Source organism: Rhinolophus ferrumequinum, chromosome 3 (genome assembly GCF_004115265.2).
Source record: "Rhinolophus ferrumequinum isolate MPI-CBG mRhiFer1 chromosome 3, mRhiFer1_v1.p, whole genome shotgun sequence".
Classification (NCBI taxonomy): Eukaryota; Metazoa; Chordata; class Mammalia; order Chiroptera; family Rhinolophidae; genus Rhinolophus; species Rhinolophus ferrumequinum.
The window spans coordinates 69,154,012-69,170,900 of NC_046286.1; the positions used below are offsets into that span (position 1 = coordinate 69,154,012).

The following is a 16,889-nucleotide window of genomic DNA, read 5'->3' on the forward strand; positions in this document are numbered from 1 at the left end:
AACTTTAAAAATGTTTTCAGATTTCAGTAACATAAGCAAAGAACAACAAAATTATTGGTTTTCTCAAACATGTACTAATTCAATAGGACCTATATTTTGGTAAATTATACTGTTAAGTTACATTTTAGTAGACTCTAAGTATCCTGAATGTTTTAGCAATTTTTTTTTTGTATTCTGACTACCCACAACAAGCTTTTACACTGCCGAGATCATATTAACTGGTTCCCTCCCTGCCATCTGCACATCTGATCTGAATGGTGGGTGTGTGGCTCATGATATGGATAAAGTTTAACCTATAGTCAAAAAAGAATTTGTATGGAACAATTGAGTGTGTGGTTCTTATTTTTAAAACGAACTCTCTAACTTTGTGCAGTGTATATAAAGTGACAAAAACTGAAAAAAATCTCTGAGCAACTCCCTGCAGGCTTGGAGGCCAGCCAGATATTCAGAGCCTGGGGTTCGCACTAACATCCTTAGGGAGACTAGACTTCAAATAAAAAATCCTTCACAAATCAATCAGACTTTAGTCACTTGAGACATGAGAAAGAGAGAGAGAGAAAACAAAAGCAGAGATTTTCAGGGGATCCTGAAACTGATAATGCAAGGTATCAAACATCTCAAAAGAAAAACCTGGAGTGGTCCTAGAGAAAAGGCCCAGAATATGTGGATGATGATGGCTCAATGAGATTCCTATTTTAGGGAAAAGAAGCCTTTGTATTACAGGTCATAATATATGGCATATGCACTGTATTACCTTCCTAAAATTGAAACAAAAAATCTGAATTCCAACATGCATCTGGCCCCCAGGGTTTCTGAAAGGAATTGCAGACCTGTAACAGTTAAATAGCATTCATTACACTCCAGGTTGTATCCTAAGAACTTTACATGGGTGAACTCATTGAGTTTCCACGACAGCCCTACAAAACAGAGTAATTCTCACCTTCTTACCAATGAGGAGGTCAAGGCACAGAGGAGCCCAGTAACGTACACACCCCACTGCAGGTAGGAGAGTGGGAACCTCAACCCAACCAGACTAGATCTGGAGGTTCTTGTGCTTAATTATTACAATAACACACCCAATGTATTCTTGTGGTCATTTTAAAGAGAGAGATGCAGTTTCCATGTCTAGCACACACCATGTTCAATATATCATGACATAATGTGAAACCATATTTTATGTATGGACATGTTCTGCAATAAACCGGCCAGCAGCTGAATGTGTTCGTCACGGCTGAGCTTGTGGGCCAGCCCACAATTTGCAGCATCTCACAGGTGGCACCTTAAAAGTTAGCCATTTCCTCATTAGATGCCTGAATTCCTTATATAAAATTTTTCTATTCTAAACTTGAAGACCTCTGCAGCCCTACAACAGCGTACTTGATCTCTAGACAGCCCTAACCGCTAAAATGTCTTCCTTGTACTAACTCTAAATATGCTGCATTGAACCTTCTAGCCATTGATTCTAAAGGATACAGAACAAGTCTAATTCCATTTCTATATGTGAGTCCTTTGAAATAATTGTAGATAACTGTCTCTCCAATTTTTTCTACAAATGGCTGAAGGAAAACATGGTTAATGTTTTTAAACCACACAGCAAAGCTGGTATTATGAGTTAAACAAGAAAGAATAACTTTAAAAAATGTGTAGTTCTAGGTGTTCATAGGATAATGGCAGCTGCTTATATCCATATCTCTCAACATATCTTCCAGATACATACGGATAAACAAGGAGAGCAAATAAACCCGTAAAATAAAACTAAAAAGTGTGTGTCTCTGTGTGTGTGTGTGTGTGTGTGTGTGTATGTGTGTGTGTGTGTGTGTGTGAGAGAGAGAGAGAGAGAGAGAGAGAGAGAGAGAGAGAGAGAGAGAGAGAAAATATACTACAAACTTCGATTTCCCATCCAAGTACTAACCAGGGGGATAGTGAATGAGGGTAAAGGGATCAAATATACGGTGACAGAAGAAGAACTGACTCTGGGTGATGAACACACAATGTGATTTATAGATGATGTATTACAGAATTGTACACTTGAAACCTATGTAATTTTACTAACCATTGTCACCCCAATAAATTTTAATTAAAAAAAAAAACATTTCAATTTACATGTAAATAGGCAAATAGACATTAGAAACCAGCAAAGCTAATCTAGAGCCCATACTGAAATAGAAAGATCAGTGGAGACTAAGCGAAAAGGAGGAGTGAGCAAAAGGGTCCTCAGGATAGTGGCACACAGATAAGATCACCCCTAGACAGAGAGAGGCCCACAAGGAGGGAGGAAATATAGAGAACAGGTCTGAGACCTTGTGAATCAAAGCAGTAACTACTGGGGAACAGAAAGGAACTTGAAAGTTTCTGAAACCAGAGGTGGCAGTCTTGGGGAGGGTCATGGAGAGCTGGAAGGCTAAAATACTGGTCATGATCCATGGCACAGTTCAAAGAGGTATGAAACTCTGGAGAGCAGCCACGACAAAAGAGAAACATTCAAAGAATTTTATCTTGAAAAGATAATCATACAAATGTTTGCCATAATAATAACGATAATGTCAATGCCTACCATGGTGCAATGGTCTAAAAAGGAAACCCCAGAGAAAAGTTCATTACATCAAAGCGCTCACAGTGCTTCTCAGGCAAAACTCCTTTCAATATAGTGTACATATGACACAGGGTGTAAAGGAGAAAAATTGACTGTAAACAGTAGTAGCAAAATAGAGTTCCAATCTCATCTCCCAGCTGTGTGAGTCCTCTCCTTTCCCAACAGACAAAAGAAATCCAATTTGAGAATTATTCTTTAAATAAATTATTTCCCTTGGAAGATATAATCCCTTGGAAGACGTCACTTCAGTTTTGTAAAAAAGGGTTTTACTGATGATACATGTATCAGTCTCCCTGGCATTGTTATTCCTTTCCATTCCCTTCCCTTATATCCTTACATGGTGTCTTACTGTGCAAGTTACCATCAGGGCTCACAGCTTGGGCTGTGAACTTGTACCTATTCACATGCTGTTACCTGTTAGGGAAGAGATGAGTACAGAAAGAGTTAAACGTTTAGAAACTCGATTAGCAATTTGATAGCGATTTCATGTCTGTTGAATCTAAAAATAAAATATTTACATTTACATACTTTTAAAATTATAATTTACAGTAAAATTCAAATTTTTAAGGTGCCCCTCTGCAGTCAATCCCCTCCCCTGACCCCCAATCCCTGGCAGCCACTAATCTGATTTCTCTCTTTATAGCTTTTGCCTTTTAGAATTTCATATAAATGGAATCATAAACTACACAGTCTTTTGTGCCTGTCATCTTTCACTTCACATAATCCTTTTAAGATTCATTCATGTTGTTGTATGTATCAATAGTTTGTTCCTTTATATTACTTATTTATATTTATATCTCATTGCATGGATGTATAAAATGTGTTTTACCATTCACCACATGATGGATTTCTGGGTTGTTTTCAATTTGGGGTGATTCTGAATAAAGCTGCTGTAAGTATTCATGTACAGGTCATTTTTGTAAATGGATATCCAAGTTTACTTTACCAGCATCATGTTTTTTGAAATGACTTTTTTCCATTGACTTATCCTGGCATCATTATTGAAAATCAACTGACTTTATACCTGTGAGTCTATTTTTGGACCTGTATTCTCTTCCATGGGTCTGTACGATTCCAAATGCTATAGCAACTTTGCATTCCTGAGATAAGCCCCACTTCGTTATAATATATAATCCTTTTTATATACGGCTGGATTTATTTATGAAAGGATTGGTAAGAATTTTCGTGGTATGTTCATGGGTGATATTGGTCTGTAGTTTTATTTTCCTGTAATTTCTTGGTCAGGTTTTGGTGTTTCCACGGAATTTTTCTCTATCCTTTTACTTTTTAACTTACCTATGTGTTTGAATTTAGTCAGTTTCTTGAGGGAAGTATTTAGGTGGGTCTTGCTTTTTTATCCAATCTGACAATCTCTGCCTTTTAATTGTTTAAATGATTTATTATTAATTATTGATATGGTTGAATTTGAATCATCTTGCTGTGTTCTATTTGTCCCATCTATTCTTTGTTCCCCTTGTCTTCCCTTCTTGTCTCCTTTTGGACTATTTTTTATGATTATTTTACCTCTGCAACTGGCTTACTGGTTATGCCTCTTTCGTTTTCTAGTGGTTGTCCTAGAGTTTCCACCTGTAACTTATTACAGTCCACCTTCAGAGAATCTTATAGCACTTCACGTATAGTGTGAGGTCATCACAGCTGACTGGTATTGGCACTGTCACTGCTGTCCTACCCTCAGTGCGCCGGACGTCAAATTCTCCCAGTGTTGAGCTGCCATCACGTCGTCCTCGTGTGAGGACTGCAGTCAGCACTGGGAGACTACCCTCAGTGCTTCTCCTCTAGCCTCAGCTTCCAGCAGGCACTGCACACCTGCACCACAAAGGTGCACCCACACACTCCCCAGAGGCAAACGACTACTGCTTGTTACTCAGGGTGAGGCGTATTTTGAGGTGAGGGGAGTTCTAAGGAGATCGATCGGCCTTTCTGTCTGTCCCGTCTGTGGCGGCTGAATCCTGCCATGTGTCTGGTGGTTCCTGGGCAGGAGAGGTTTTTCCATCCCTTGCCCCACTGTACACTCAGCTGTATACTTGTTTAGGGCACCAGACTTTCCTGCCCTTCCCTCAGGGGAAAACAGCTTTTGCTTCTACCCTTCTCCCAGAGGCAGCACCTTTTCCCCTGGTTCCTGTGGGAGGGAAGGAAGCTTCTCTAACCTCCTGAGGCAGAAGGTTTTTCGCTTCTACCCTTCTCCCAGAGGCCCTGCTTACAGTGATCAGGTTTTGCTTCATATGAGAGATGTGTCTGGGGAAGCAGCAGGGTTTTGTGCCTAGTCCCCAGCAGCAATCACGTCTCAGGCTTGCACGACTAGTGAGGGCAGGGGAGGGGCACTCTGGTCTTCTGTCCTGCCCATTTTTTCGTGTGAGCATCTGGCCGAGGCCCATGGAGAAGCGCTTGCAAGTGAGAACTCCCCTCGTGTTTGGAGTTCCCAGTTATTCTAAACTGATATGCTATCCCACACTTGGCGTTCAGGGAATTTAAAATTAATTTTAGCTATTTCTCCTTATTTGCTTCTATGGCAGCCATTTCTTCCTCTCATGCTGTCCAAAGTGACAGGCTGTGTGCCTCATCTCTCTTTGGAGGGGCCTGTTACACTTCGGAATTAAGTTCCCTTGTTTTTCCTTGTAAATTCAGCTCCCTGGTAAGTTCAGGGAATGTTATGACTTTTGTGGACTATCTGGATTTTTCTTGTTAGAATGGGAGGGACATGCTCTTACTGCTTTCTACATTCTAAGTGGAAGAACTTAGGCTTGCAATTCATATGTCTTTGCTTTTTTTTAATTTAATTTTAAAAATAATTTTATTGTATTTTATAAAAAATATTGCTCTCTGATAGACTGAAAAAAACATTAAAACTAGTCCTTCTCGATAAATAGTCTGAAAAGCACTGTTCCAGTGCATAAAGTGGTTATAGTTATGACAAGATTGCCCAAGCAGTGGGTGCCACGGCAAACTGTTTATCTACCGGAACTTTTCTTTTGGAACTTACGACATACTTATGGGTAGCACGAAAGGTTCATACTAATTCACACTTAGCAGAGGGTAAAGGCAGTAGGAGTGGTTAATAAAATATTTTCACTTACAAAGATTCATTCTGCAGCCTACATTATATAGCACTGCCAATGTTCTCCCTTTCGAAAATACATTCATAGCATTTGTTCCTATTTTCCATGATGTCAGGGTTAACTATCTAGGAATCTTTCAAAATGCCTCAAATTTCCCCGGAAAAGGTACAGCAAAATAAACCATAGATTCTACAAACCAGCAAATGTGCTAATTGAATGGAGACATAAAGAGAAAAGAAAGTAGCCTTGAAGACACTTAGTAAGCTATTATCTGTGATTCCCCTGATAAACAGTTTTGAAGCAGTAATTATTTTTAAATATGTTCTCTCATAACACTTTTATCATGGACTTACCACTTTGCTGCTCATGTCTAGCTTTCCCAACAAAGCAGAGACCACCTCAAGGACAATGTTGTAGTCATCTCTGAACTTCTCAGTGCCGAGCACAGTGCCTGGCATACAGCAGGCTCTTAATAAAGACTCATTTGATTGAGTATCTACTGAGTGAAACGAACAGATCTGATAATGGTTTTGTCTAGTTTTTCTTGTATCTTTTTCCTTTGGGCTATATCCTGCTCTCACCTCTCTCATCCCTTTCCTTTTTTGCTAATGTATATGAATAGATCTCACAGAATCTGTAACACAGCGTCTGCCTGGCTCCCAAGTAACCACTACTGTTTGAAGACTCTGCTGGCAGCCCTATCTGCCTGATCAGCTGGCCTCAGACCTCTAACAGTAACATTAGGACTGAGAGAGTTCAGGCTCTGTCCTTTGCTTGGACGACCTGGCAGCCTGCTTGGTGGTCAGCTTTTGTAGCCAAATAAGTTTCCCATAACCACCTAGGGCCTGGATGAATGGATTTCTATCCGAACCTGCTTACTTTTCCCCTTCATCCAGGGACTGACATACCTCAACCCAAGCCTCCTTGAATCACAACAGATACTTCATCTTATTTTAATATATATTATTATTATTCCGTTTTCCATATGCTGTGATCAAGCTTCCATTAAGCTATATAAGGAGGATGCCATTGAAAGCAGACATTTTTTAGATATTGTTTTTCCCAACAACTCATTTTTATTTCCCTCGCTCATCTCCATGGGAAAACTAGTATGTGTCTTGAAAGCTGTTAACTGACAATCACTGAGAGGACCAGATATATGTTGCAGTTCAATAAGGTTCACATTTTTCCATAATCATATATTAACTGATCTCACCATTCCAATAGATTTTAAAGAAAGAAACTCTTACCCAGCCTTAGCGACACTTATGGTCTGCTGCTCCATTGCCTCGTGGATACTGGTTCTGTCATGCTCTTTAAGGCTGTTAAACTCATCGATACAGCAAAGGCCCGCATCTGCAAGCACTAACGCCCCAGCCTCCAAATTCCATTCTCCTGAGTCCTTTACAGCCGTTACCGTTAGACCTAAGGGAACAAGCTGTGTCAGCTTTTGTTTTCAATAGCAGCATATCTTACCTATGAAGAGAAATAAATATCTACATTTTAAATGGAAGGGCATAGAGTCAAGGCTTTTATTTCTAGTATACCAAGAATGGATGGCATCAGGACAACTACTTCAGGTATCCAGTCACTGGGAGATCTTAGAAGGTCCTATGTTCTAAAATCTAATAGATGTTATTGAGTATTTTGTGACAACCAGAAGTCTCCAAATTCTCTGTCTCTTCTTGATAGGTACACTCACTGAGCAGTCCAAACTTTTAGGAGTAAGCAGATCTCCAGAGATCTTATGACAAGAGGTTTTGTATTGTATACTGTTTACAGAGAAAGGTCCAAAGACAGAGAGAACAGCAGGTATTATAATCCAATGATGAATGAAAAGTTTGCTCCTAGTCACACAGGATTCCCTTCATATGTCTTATCTGATTTTAATTCACTCTTTACACCAGTCAATAAAGCAGAGTGGTCAAAAGCTAAGGCTTTGGAGTCACCTATACTTGCATTTGAATCCTGGGTCTGTCATTCTGGCTATTATATTATAGGCAAGTTTCCTAATATATCCAGGCCTCAGTTTATTCCTCTATGAAAGGGGATAACAAGAGAAAATTGTTATCTATTTTATAGATTCTTGGATATTCAAATAGAATATAAATATGATTCTTTATAAGGTGTATGATACATAATGAGTACTTATCATAACTTTTGTTGATAAAAACTGATAAACCTCTGGCTAGACTGATCAAGAAAAAAAAGACAAAAGTTACAAGTATCAGGAATGAAAAAGAGGGCATCACTAGAGGCCCTACAGACACTGAATTATTAATACGGAAATACAATGAACAACTCTAAGTCCTAAGTTTGATAGCTTAGATGAAAGGGTCAAATTCTTTGAAATATATAAACTGCCAAAGTTTATCTTTAAAAAGATAACACGCACAGTCTTATACCTACTTTGAAAATTGACTATGTCGTTAAAACCTTGCGTCACAGAAGTCTACAGGCTGAGATGACTTGATGGTGAATTCTACCAAATCTTTATGAAAGAAATATCAATTCTACACAAAATTTTCAAAAATATAGAAAACCAAGAAACACTTCTCAACTTATTTAATGAAGCTTGCATTATCATGGTACCAAAAACAGATAAAGATATAGTAAAAGAAAACCACAGATCAATATTCCTCATAACATAGATTCAAAAATCCTCCTAAAAACAAAAAGGCAAATCGAACAATACATAAAATAACAGACCATAAACACAAATAATGATAACAAATCATAACTAAATGGGGTTTATTTTGCAAATGCAAGGCTAATTCAACATTTAAAAATTATTCAATGCAATTCACCATATCAACAACCTAAGGAAGAAAAAGCAAACTACCACCTCAATAGATACAGAAATAACACTTAACAAAACTCAACAATCATTCATGATAAAAGACAAAAACAAACAAACAAAAAACACTTTCAGAAATCTAGGAGTAGAGGGAACCTCTTCAATCTAATAATGGGTGTTTACAAAATTCCTTCAGCTAACATACTTAATGATAAAAGATTGAATGCTTACCCCCACTCCCACCCTCACCCCTACTATCAGAACAAGGCAAGGAGATCTACTCTCATCACTCTTATTCAAAATCAAACTGGATGTTCTAGCCAGTGAAATAAAGGAAAAGAAATAAATAAAAGACAGATTGAAAAGGAAGAACTAAATTTTTTATATTTACAGACTATGATTATGTAGAAAATTCCAAATAATCTACAAAGACATTCCTAGAACTAATAAGTGAGTATAGCACGGTTAAAAGTCAATATATAAAAATTAATCTTATTTCTATATACTATAAAAAAATTAGAAATTGCAATTTAAAAATAATACATTTATAATAACACCCCAAAATACGAACTACTTGGGTATAAATCTTTAAAAAAAAATGTGTAACATCTCTATGCAAAAACTATAAAACACTGATAAAGGAAATAAAAGATGACCTAATCAAATTGAGAGATATTTTATGTTCATTGAATGAATTGAAAACCTCAGTATTTTAAAGATGTTTCCCCAAATTGCTCCATAGATTTAAAAGAGTTCCAAACAAAACCCTAGCTAGATTTTTGTTTGTATGGAAATTGACAAGATCATTCTATAATTTATACAGAGAAGCAAAGAAAATAGAAAAGTCAAACCAAAAACAAAGTAGGTCTCACTTGACCCATTTCCAGATTTACTTCAAAGCTACAGTAATCAGTTCAGTGTGGTATTGGAGGAGGGATATAGACAGAAGAATGGAACAGAGTTCAAAACTATGCCCACACATGTATGGTCAAGTAATTTTTGATAAAAAAGCAAAAGCAATTTAATGGAGAAAAATAGTCCACAAATAATTGGATATCCTTATGCAAAAAGAAAAAAAATCAATCTTGCTCCGTATCTCACAGCTCATACAAAAATTAAGTCATAATGAATTAAAGACCTAAATGAAAAATGTAAAACTTCTAGAAGAAAACTCATACAACAAAATATCAGAGAAAGCTATATGAATTCTTCCAGTTTCTGGTCCAACATTTAAGGAGCTTAGAAATTGCTACTCCATGTTAACACCAAGTAAAAACCTGAACAAACTGAGAAAGCAACAATTCATCCATCAGAAAATGAAGTCACAGGGCAAACCACTGCCCCCCAAATTGTTAAGACAGAAAGACAGAGAATCGCAATTTAACAGAGCAGAAACCTCCATGGGAACAAATACTGGGATAGGAAAACCTGAACTGCAATTGAGAAATTGCTGGAAAGTCAGTGTAGACAACTCTGAGAATTAAAAACGCCAGAGGAACCAAGTCATGGGGGTCGGAGGGGGGCAGTGGTCCCCAGACTTTTTTGAGTTTTAGTTCCAGGAGCTCTACCAGGTTCTTACATTGAATATAGGTGATTTTTCTCTGATATTGTAAGCAGATAGAAAGATAGAAAGTCTAAGAAATAATCAAAAAGAAATTCTAGAGATCAAAGATCAAAAACACTGTGAAAGAAATGACGAATGCCTTTGGTGGACTCATTAGTAGACCAGACATAGCTGAGGGGAAAATAAATCTGACAGTCAATAGAAACTTTTAAAACTGAAAAGCAAAGAGAAAAAAAGATGGAAATAGAACAGAGTATCTAAGAACTATGGAAACAACTACAAAAGGTATAACATACATGTAACGTATGTAATGGAAATACCAGAAGAAGGAAGAGATGGAACAGAAGCAATATTTGCAGCAATAATAACTGAGAAATTCCTCAAATTAATGGCAGACACCAAATCACAAATCCAGAAAACTCAGGGAACACAAAGCAGGAAAAATGTTAAACAAAACCACACCTAGGTGTATATTTAAACTTCAGAAAAATCAATGAAGAGAAAATCTTGAAAGAAGACAAAGGGGAGAAAAAAAACATTTATTTATACAGGAGCAAAGATGAGAATTATATCTAACTTCTCACAATATTTGAATATAATCTTAAAAATACATTAATGCAAGAATAGCATTCACAAGTGAAGATATAATCAACTAGGTTCTGCACTGGTTAGATAACATCCAGGGCAGGAGTCAGCAAACTATGACCTGTGGGCAAAATTTGGCCTGGCCACCTGTTTTGGTAAAAATGGTTTTTTTGGAACAGAGTCATGCTCATTATTTACACATAGTCTATGGCTGTTTCACACTACAATGGTGAGTTCAAGTAGTTATGACAAACACTGAATGGCCCTCAAAATCTAAAATATTTGTATCTGGCCCTTTATAGAAAAAGGTTGCTGACTCCTTATCTGGAGTAGTAATGTCTACTTTGAGACCTCTAATTTTAAAAGAAATACTAATTTAAAAAAAAGAAAAAAAAAGGAAAACAGATCATGAAGGACATGTTAACAACGCCTTAGATTTAAAGACTAGTTTATAGCATGGTGTGTATGATTAGCTTGAAAGAAAGGTTTAGAGACATGAAAATAATTTTTACATATTTAGAGAACTATCCTGTGGAAGAAGAATTTAACTTGGGGCAACTTCAAAACAAATAACCTAGAAAAACAAGTAGATTTTTACAGGGAAATGCTGGAAACCTTGAGGTGTTTAAAAAGGAGTGGGCTATCTTACAAAGTAGTTAACTTTTCCTCAAAGTAACTATTTAAGCAAAAAGTGGAACGTTCACTTGTCAGAGACAGTGTAAAAGGTATTCATGCAATGAATAGGTAGCTGGACAAAAAAAAAACAACACACCACAACTTATGGGATACAGCTAAAACTGTGCTTAGAGAGTAACATAACTATAAATGCCTACATTAAAAGAGGAAACATCTCAAATAAATAATCTATGCTTTCACCTTGAGACACTGGAAAAGAACAAAGTGAACCCAAAGGAAGCCGAATGAAGGAAATAATAAATATTACAGCAGATATTATCAAAATAGAGACTATAAAAACAACAGAAGAATGGAAACAGAGGAAACCAATGAAACCAAAATTGACAAACTTTTAGCTAGACTGACCAAGCCAAAAAGAGATAATAATCAAATTACTAAAACATAGAATCAAAGAGGGGACATTATTACTGATTTTACAGAAATAAAAAGGATTACAAAGGAGCACAATGATTAAATGTATGTCAACTAATTAGGTAACTTAGATGACATTGACAAATTTCTAAAAAGTCACTACCAAAACTGACTCAAGAAAAAGAAAATCTGAATAGATCGATAATAAGTAAAGAGACTGAATTTATAATTTAAAAACTACCCATACACAAAAGCTTCATTGGTGAATTCTACCAAACATTTAAAGAATCAAATACCAATTCTTCACAAACTCTTCTTTAGAAGTAGAAGAGGAGGAAACACTTCCTAACTCATTCTATAAGAACAGTATTAACCACATACCAAAAATCAAACAAAGACATCACAAGAATACTAAAGACCAATATCTCTTATGATTACAAATACAAAAATCCTCAACAAAATACTAGCAAACCAAACTCAGCAGTATATAAAAAGGATTATATATCATGACAAAGTGCTGTATCTAAGTAAAGCAAGATTGGTGCAACATTTGGAAATCAATGTAATATCCCCATATTAATAGAGTAAGGGACAAAAGGCACACGATCATCTTAACAGAGGCAGGAAAAGCATTTGACAAAATTCAACAAACTAGGAACAGAAGAGAATTTTTTCAACCTGATAAAAGGCACCTACAAAAAAATCCAGAGCTAACATCATTCTGAATGGTGTAAGTCTAAACGTTTTCCTTCTAAGATCAGAAAGAAGACATAGAAGTTCACTCTATTCAATATTATTCAATATTAGACTGGAAGTCCTAGGAAGGGCAATTAGTCAAAAAAAATGAAATAACAGGCATCCAGAAGGGAAAATGAGAAGTAAAACTGTCCCTGTTTACAGATGACATGATCTTGCATATAGAAAACCCAAAGGAATCCACTAAAAATTATTACAACTAATAAACAAGTTAGCCAGGTTGAAGGATACAAAATCAATTTTTAAAATTGTATGTCGGGAGCATTTGAGAATTTGCTGCCCAGCACATGTCATCAGTTTGGCTCAAACAAACTCTTATAAAAATTCAAAAATAAATAAATAAAAATCAATACTAGGTCTATACACTTGCAATGCAGAATACAAAGATAGACTAAGAAAATACTAATATTCCATTTACAATAGCATCAAAAAGAATAAAATACCTAGGAATAAATTTAGCAAAGGAAGTACAAAACTTATACTCTGAAAACTACAAAACATTGTTGAAAGAAATTAAAGATGATTTAAATAAATAAAAACACATTCCACATTCACTGACTGGAAGACTTTTAAGATGGCAATATTCCCCAAAGAGATCTACAGATTCAATGCAATCCCTATCTACATCTCAGTTAGCTTCTTTGTAGAAATTGACAAAGTGATCCTAAAATTCATATGGAAATTCAAGAAATCTCAAATAGCCAACGCAATCTTGGTGGGAAAAAATGGCATAACCACACTTCTTGATTTCAAAACTTACTACAAAGCTACAACAATCAAGGCAATGTGGCAATGGCATAAGGATATATACCAAGAGAACAGAATTGACTGTACAGGAAAAAGACCATACATTTGTGATGAATTCATTTTTGGTAAGGGTTCCAAGAGAATTCATTAAGAACAGTTTTTTCAAAAGATGCTGATGGGAAACTGGATATCCACATGCAAAAATAGCAAGTTGCACCCCGACTTCACACTATTCATAAAAAAGAATTCAAACTGGATCAAAGGTTTAAATGTAAGATGCCAAAAATATACAACCCTTAGAAGAAAACACAGGCGTAAATCTTCACGGCCCCGGATCAGGCAATGTTTTTGAGAAATGATACCAAAAGCAAAAGCATTAAGAAGACAATATAAATTAGACTTCATCAGAATTAAAAGCTTTTGTGCTGCAAAGGACATCCCCAAGAAAATGAAAAGATATCCCACAGAATGGGAAAAAAAAATTTCCAAACCTGATAAATACAAGTCTCTGATAAAAGACTTGTATTTAAAGAACTCTTATAGCTCAGTAATAAAAAGACAAATAACCCAATTATTTTTTAATTGCCAAAGGATCCAAATAGACATTTCTCCACAGACGATACACAAATGGTCAATAAGCAAATGAAAAATGTTCAATATTTTTAGCCATGAGAAATGTAAATCAGAACCACAACGAGACATTACTTCACGCACCACTGTCAAAAAGACATAACAAGTGTCAAGAGGGACATGGAGACTTTGGAATGCTCATACACTACTGGTGGGAATGTAAAATGGTGCATCCACTTTGGGAAACTCTGCTAGTTCCTCATAAGGACTTACCGTATGACCCAGCAATTGCACTGTTAAGCACAGACCCAGAGAAATGAAAACATTTATCCCTCACAAAAATTTATACACCAATGTTCATAACAGCGTAGCTGTTATTAAAAAAGAAAAAAAATCACTGTGTAATCATACTGGGGAACTTGGAACTGGATTCTCTGTATGCTGGATTCAAGGCCTTAGCAGGCACAATTTTTACCGACTTAAAATCTATTGATTAATTACCTATTAGCTCATTTGTGAAATCTTTCCCTTTCCTATCCTTTCTAGTTTTTAATCTTTTCCAAATAATCCTGTATATAAGGCATCCAATCTCACTTGCCTAGCTTCTGTCAAGCATGTCTCGCTCCATTTAATGTTGTTTGTCTCTATAGTAACCAACTCAAAAAGCTGCTGTGCTTACGGTGGCTTTGTGCAAGCAGTGGTCTAGCCAAGAGATGTTTTAAAGATTTAAGTCCTCTACTTATCACATTTCTCCTGGGAAGTGGAGAGAGCCTCTGATGAATGTGAGAGGTGGAGGGTTAGAAAGAAAAGGATGGAATGTACAACATGAAGGAAATGAAGGAAGATGGATTACATGTGGAGACTGAGTTCAAAAGGAAAACAAGTTTAGAAGGAGCTTCATTTAAAAGAGGACTAAGAACACATGGTAAACAACTAGATACAAGGAACAGAAAATATTAAACATTTCCATTCGTATTCTTGTCAGAATGATATTCACATCAACAAAGTGTCAACAACAAACATAATTATGGTGCCTCAGAAAGCTGACTGACATCATTGACAGCTATCCAAAGGGTGTTTATCAGTATTGTCCAGCTATGGATAAGGGCTCAGACACAGCTTATATCAACAAAATTCTAACCTAATGGTGGGTAACAATGAACACAAAACAGTGGAACTGTTATTAAAGAGGGGGAGCAGAGAATAGGGGAGGGGGATACACTCCATGTAACAAATACAGAAGCCTAATAAAAAGTATCAGGGTGCATTGCAGGGTTCAACCCCACTACCTCCCAGTCATCCCCTCTGCAACAGGAGGCTTTACATTTGCAGTACCTCCTTGGAGAGACACCCACAGCTTGGCCTGGGCTGGGCCTCCTGTCACTGCCAGTATATACCTGGGCCAACCTCATTCATGGGGCTTCGTTTCTCAAGAGTTCATTAGTCAAGTCATTACGACAGTATCTGTGAGCCTGTGGGTTCTTCCAGGAAATGAGACCAATTGCTTTTTCTACATATAAAGTCCACTTTAAGTACTATCTGACACCGTAAAGAGAAAGTAGGGAAGCACTAGGGCAGCAATTAAAGGCACTGATTTCTGAGCTCTACTGTCCTCATTTGTTGTATGGGGATAATACCTTACCCTCCTACCATACCAGGATGTCGCAAGGCTCAAAATGTATATATACATACATACTACAAATACACACACAGCCTTTATTATGACACTGTATCACCTTCTATTCTGTATCATACTTACTTAGTTATCTTTCCTATTGAACCACAGGTCCTTGTAGATAATGCCCATGTATGTTTTGTCTTTGACTATTCCACAGAGCCTAGGACAGTACTTTCACACAACAAATGCTCTCTCTATATACAATGAGTTATTATTAAGATCATTACTGTAGCATTTATTCCTTCTAGAAATGGTTATAAACTCTAGCAAATCTCGACACTGTACTTTTAAATATAAAATTTCAGTTAAAACTATCATTAAATTTTGACATCCTGTAACTAATAATAATAGGAAGCCCTTTAAGTTTAATTAAAGATATTACAACAATCCTTAAATAAAATTTTTGTAAAAAAGATTTGGCTTGTAACAATGCAAGTGTTTCTTTAAAGAGAATTCAACAGTGATGATGTAATTAACACAGGTGGACTCTAGGATTTGAACCAAGGCAAGAAGTTAGCACTTTCATTCCTGTAACTTCTGCAGCAGGCAGGGACTGAGACTTGATTTCTTAGCTCTACTACATTTTAACTCAGTGTATTTTAACTTAATCCAATTTAAATCTAGTACATTTTAATTCATTCTGCCATCTTGCTTTGTGTGTGATTTCAATTTAACTTCTAGTTTAAGACTCTCAGAAGCCCTCTGTAGAGGAGCTTGGGATCACAGAAGCAAGCCGCGTCTTGTCTCTTCAGAATTTAAGCTGCATGCCCAGCAGTAGCGGGGCCTACCTCATTCATGGAAGACCAGCTACAGCACACCACTCCACACCCTACTGGCATGGCTAAATGACCACCTCATTTCACACCACAGAAAGTACTTGATAACTGACCAATAATTGGATGAAATAAATTTAGGTTATAAGTAAGCCTAATTCTGAAGGGGAAAAAAAATTATAGCTGTATTAGTTTGCTAGGGCTACCGTAACAAAATATCACACTGGCGGCTTAAACAACAGAAATGCATTTTCTCAAAGTTCTAGAGGCTAGAAGTACAACTGTATTTCCCCGAAAATAAGACTGGGTCTTATATTAATTTTTGCTCCAAAAGACGCATTACGGCGTATTTTCAGGGGATGTCTTATTTTTTCATGTACAACAATCTACATTTATTCAAATACAGTCATGTCATCTTCTCCTGGAACATCGTCTTAACATACTAAATGCGGCCGACTGCCTGACAATCTTAACTGGGGCTTATTTTCAGGGAAACACGATCAAGGTATCAGCAGGGTTGGTTTCTTTTCAGGCCTAGCTCCTTGGCTTGCAAATGGCCGCCTTCCTGCTGTGTCCTCACATGGTCTTTCCTCTGCGCATGTGTACCCTTTATATGTTCAAATTTCCTCGATGTAGAAGGGTACCATTTACAGACTGGATTAGGGCCTCTATGGGACTAAATGTTAACTTTACCTCTTTAAA

The 16,889-nt window shown here is 36.7% G+C and overlaps 1 protein-coding gene across 5 annotated transcripts in view; it reads right to left on the minus strand.

Annotated features, from left to right (window-relative positions):
- Positions 1-16,889, minus strand: part of MCM9 (minichromosome maintenance 9 homologous recombination repair factor) — a 70,509-nt gene that overhangs the window by 17,632 nt on the left and 35,988 nt on the right. For 4 of the 5 annotated variants that reach the window (XM_033096727.1, XM_033096720.1, XM_033096701.1 and 1 more), the window contains one exon: positions 6,921-7,095. In XM_033096727.1, the coding sequence (XP_032952618.1) occupies positions 6,921-7,095 (175 nt within the window). Of the gene's footprint in view, positions 1-2,930; positions 3,008-6,920; positions 7,096-16,889 lie in introns of all 5 variants that reach the window. The other variant, XR_004421994.1, reaches the window with a different exon arrangement.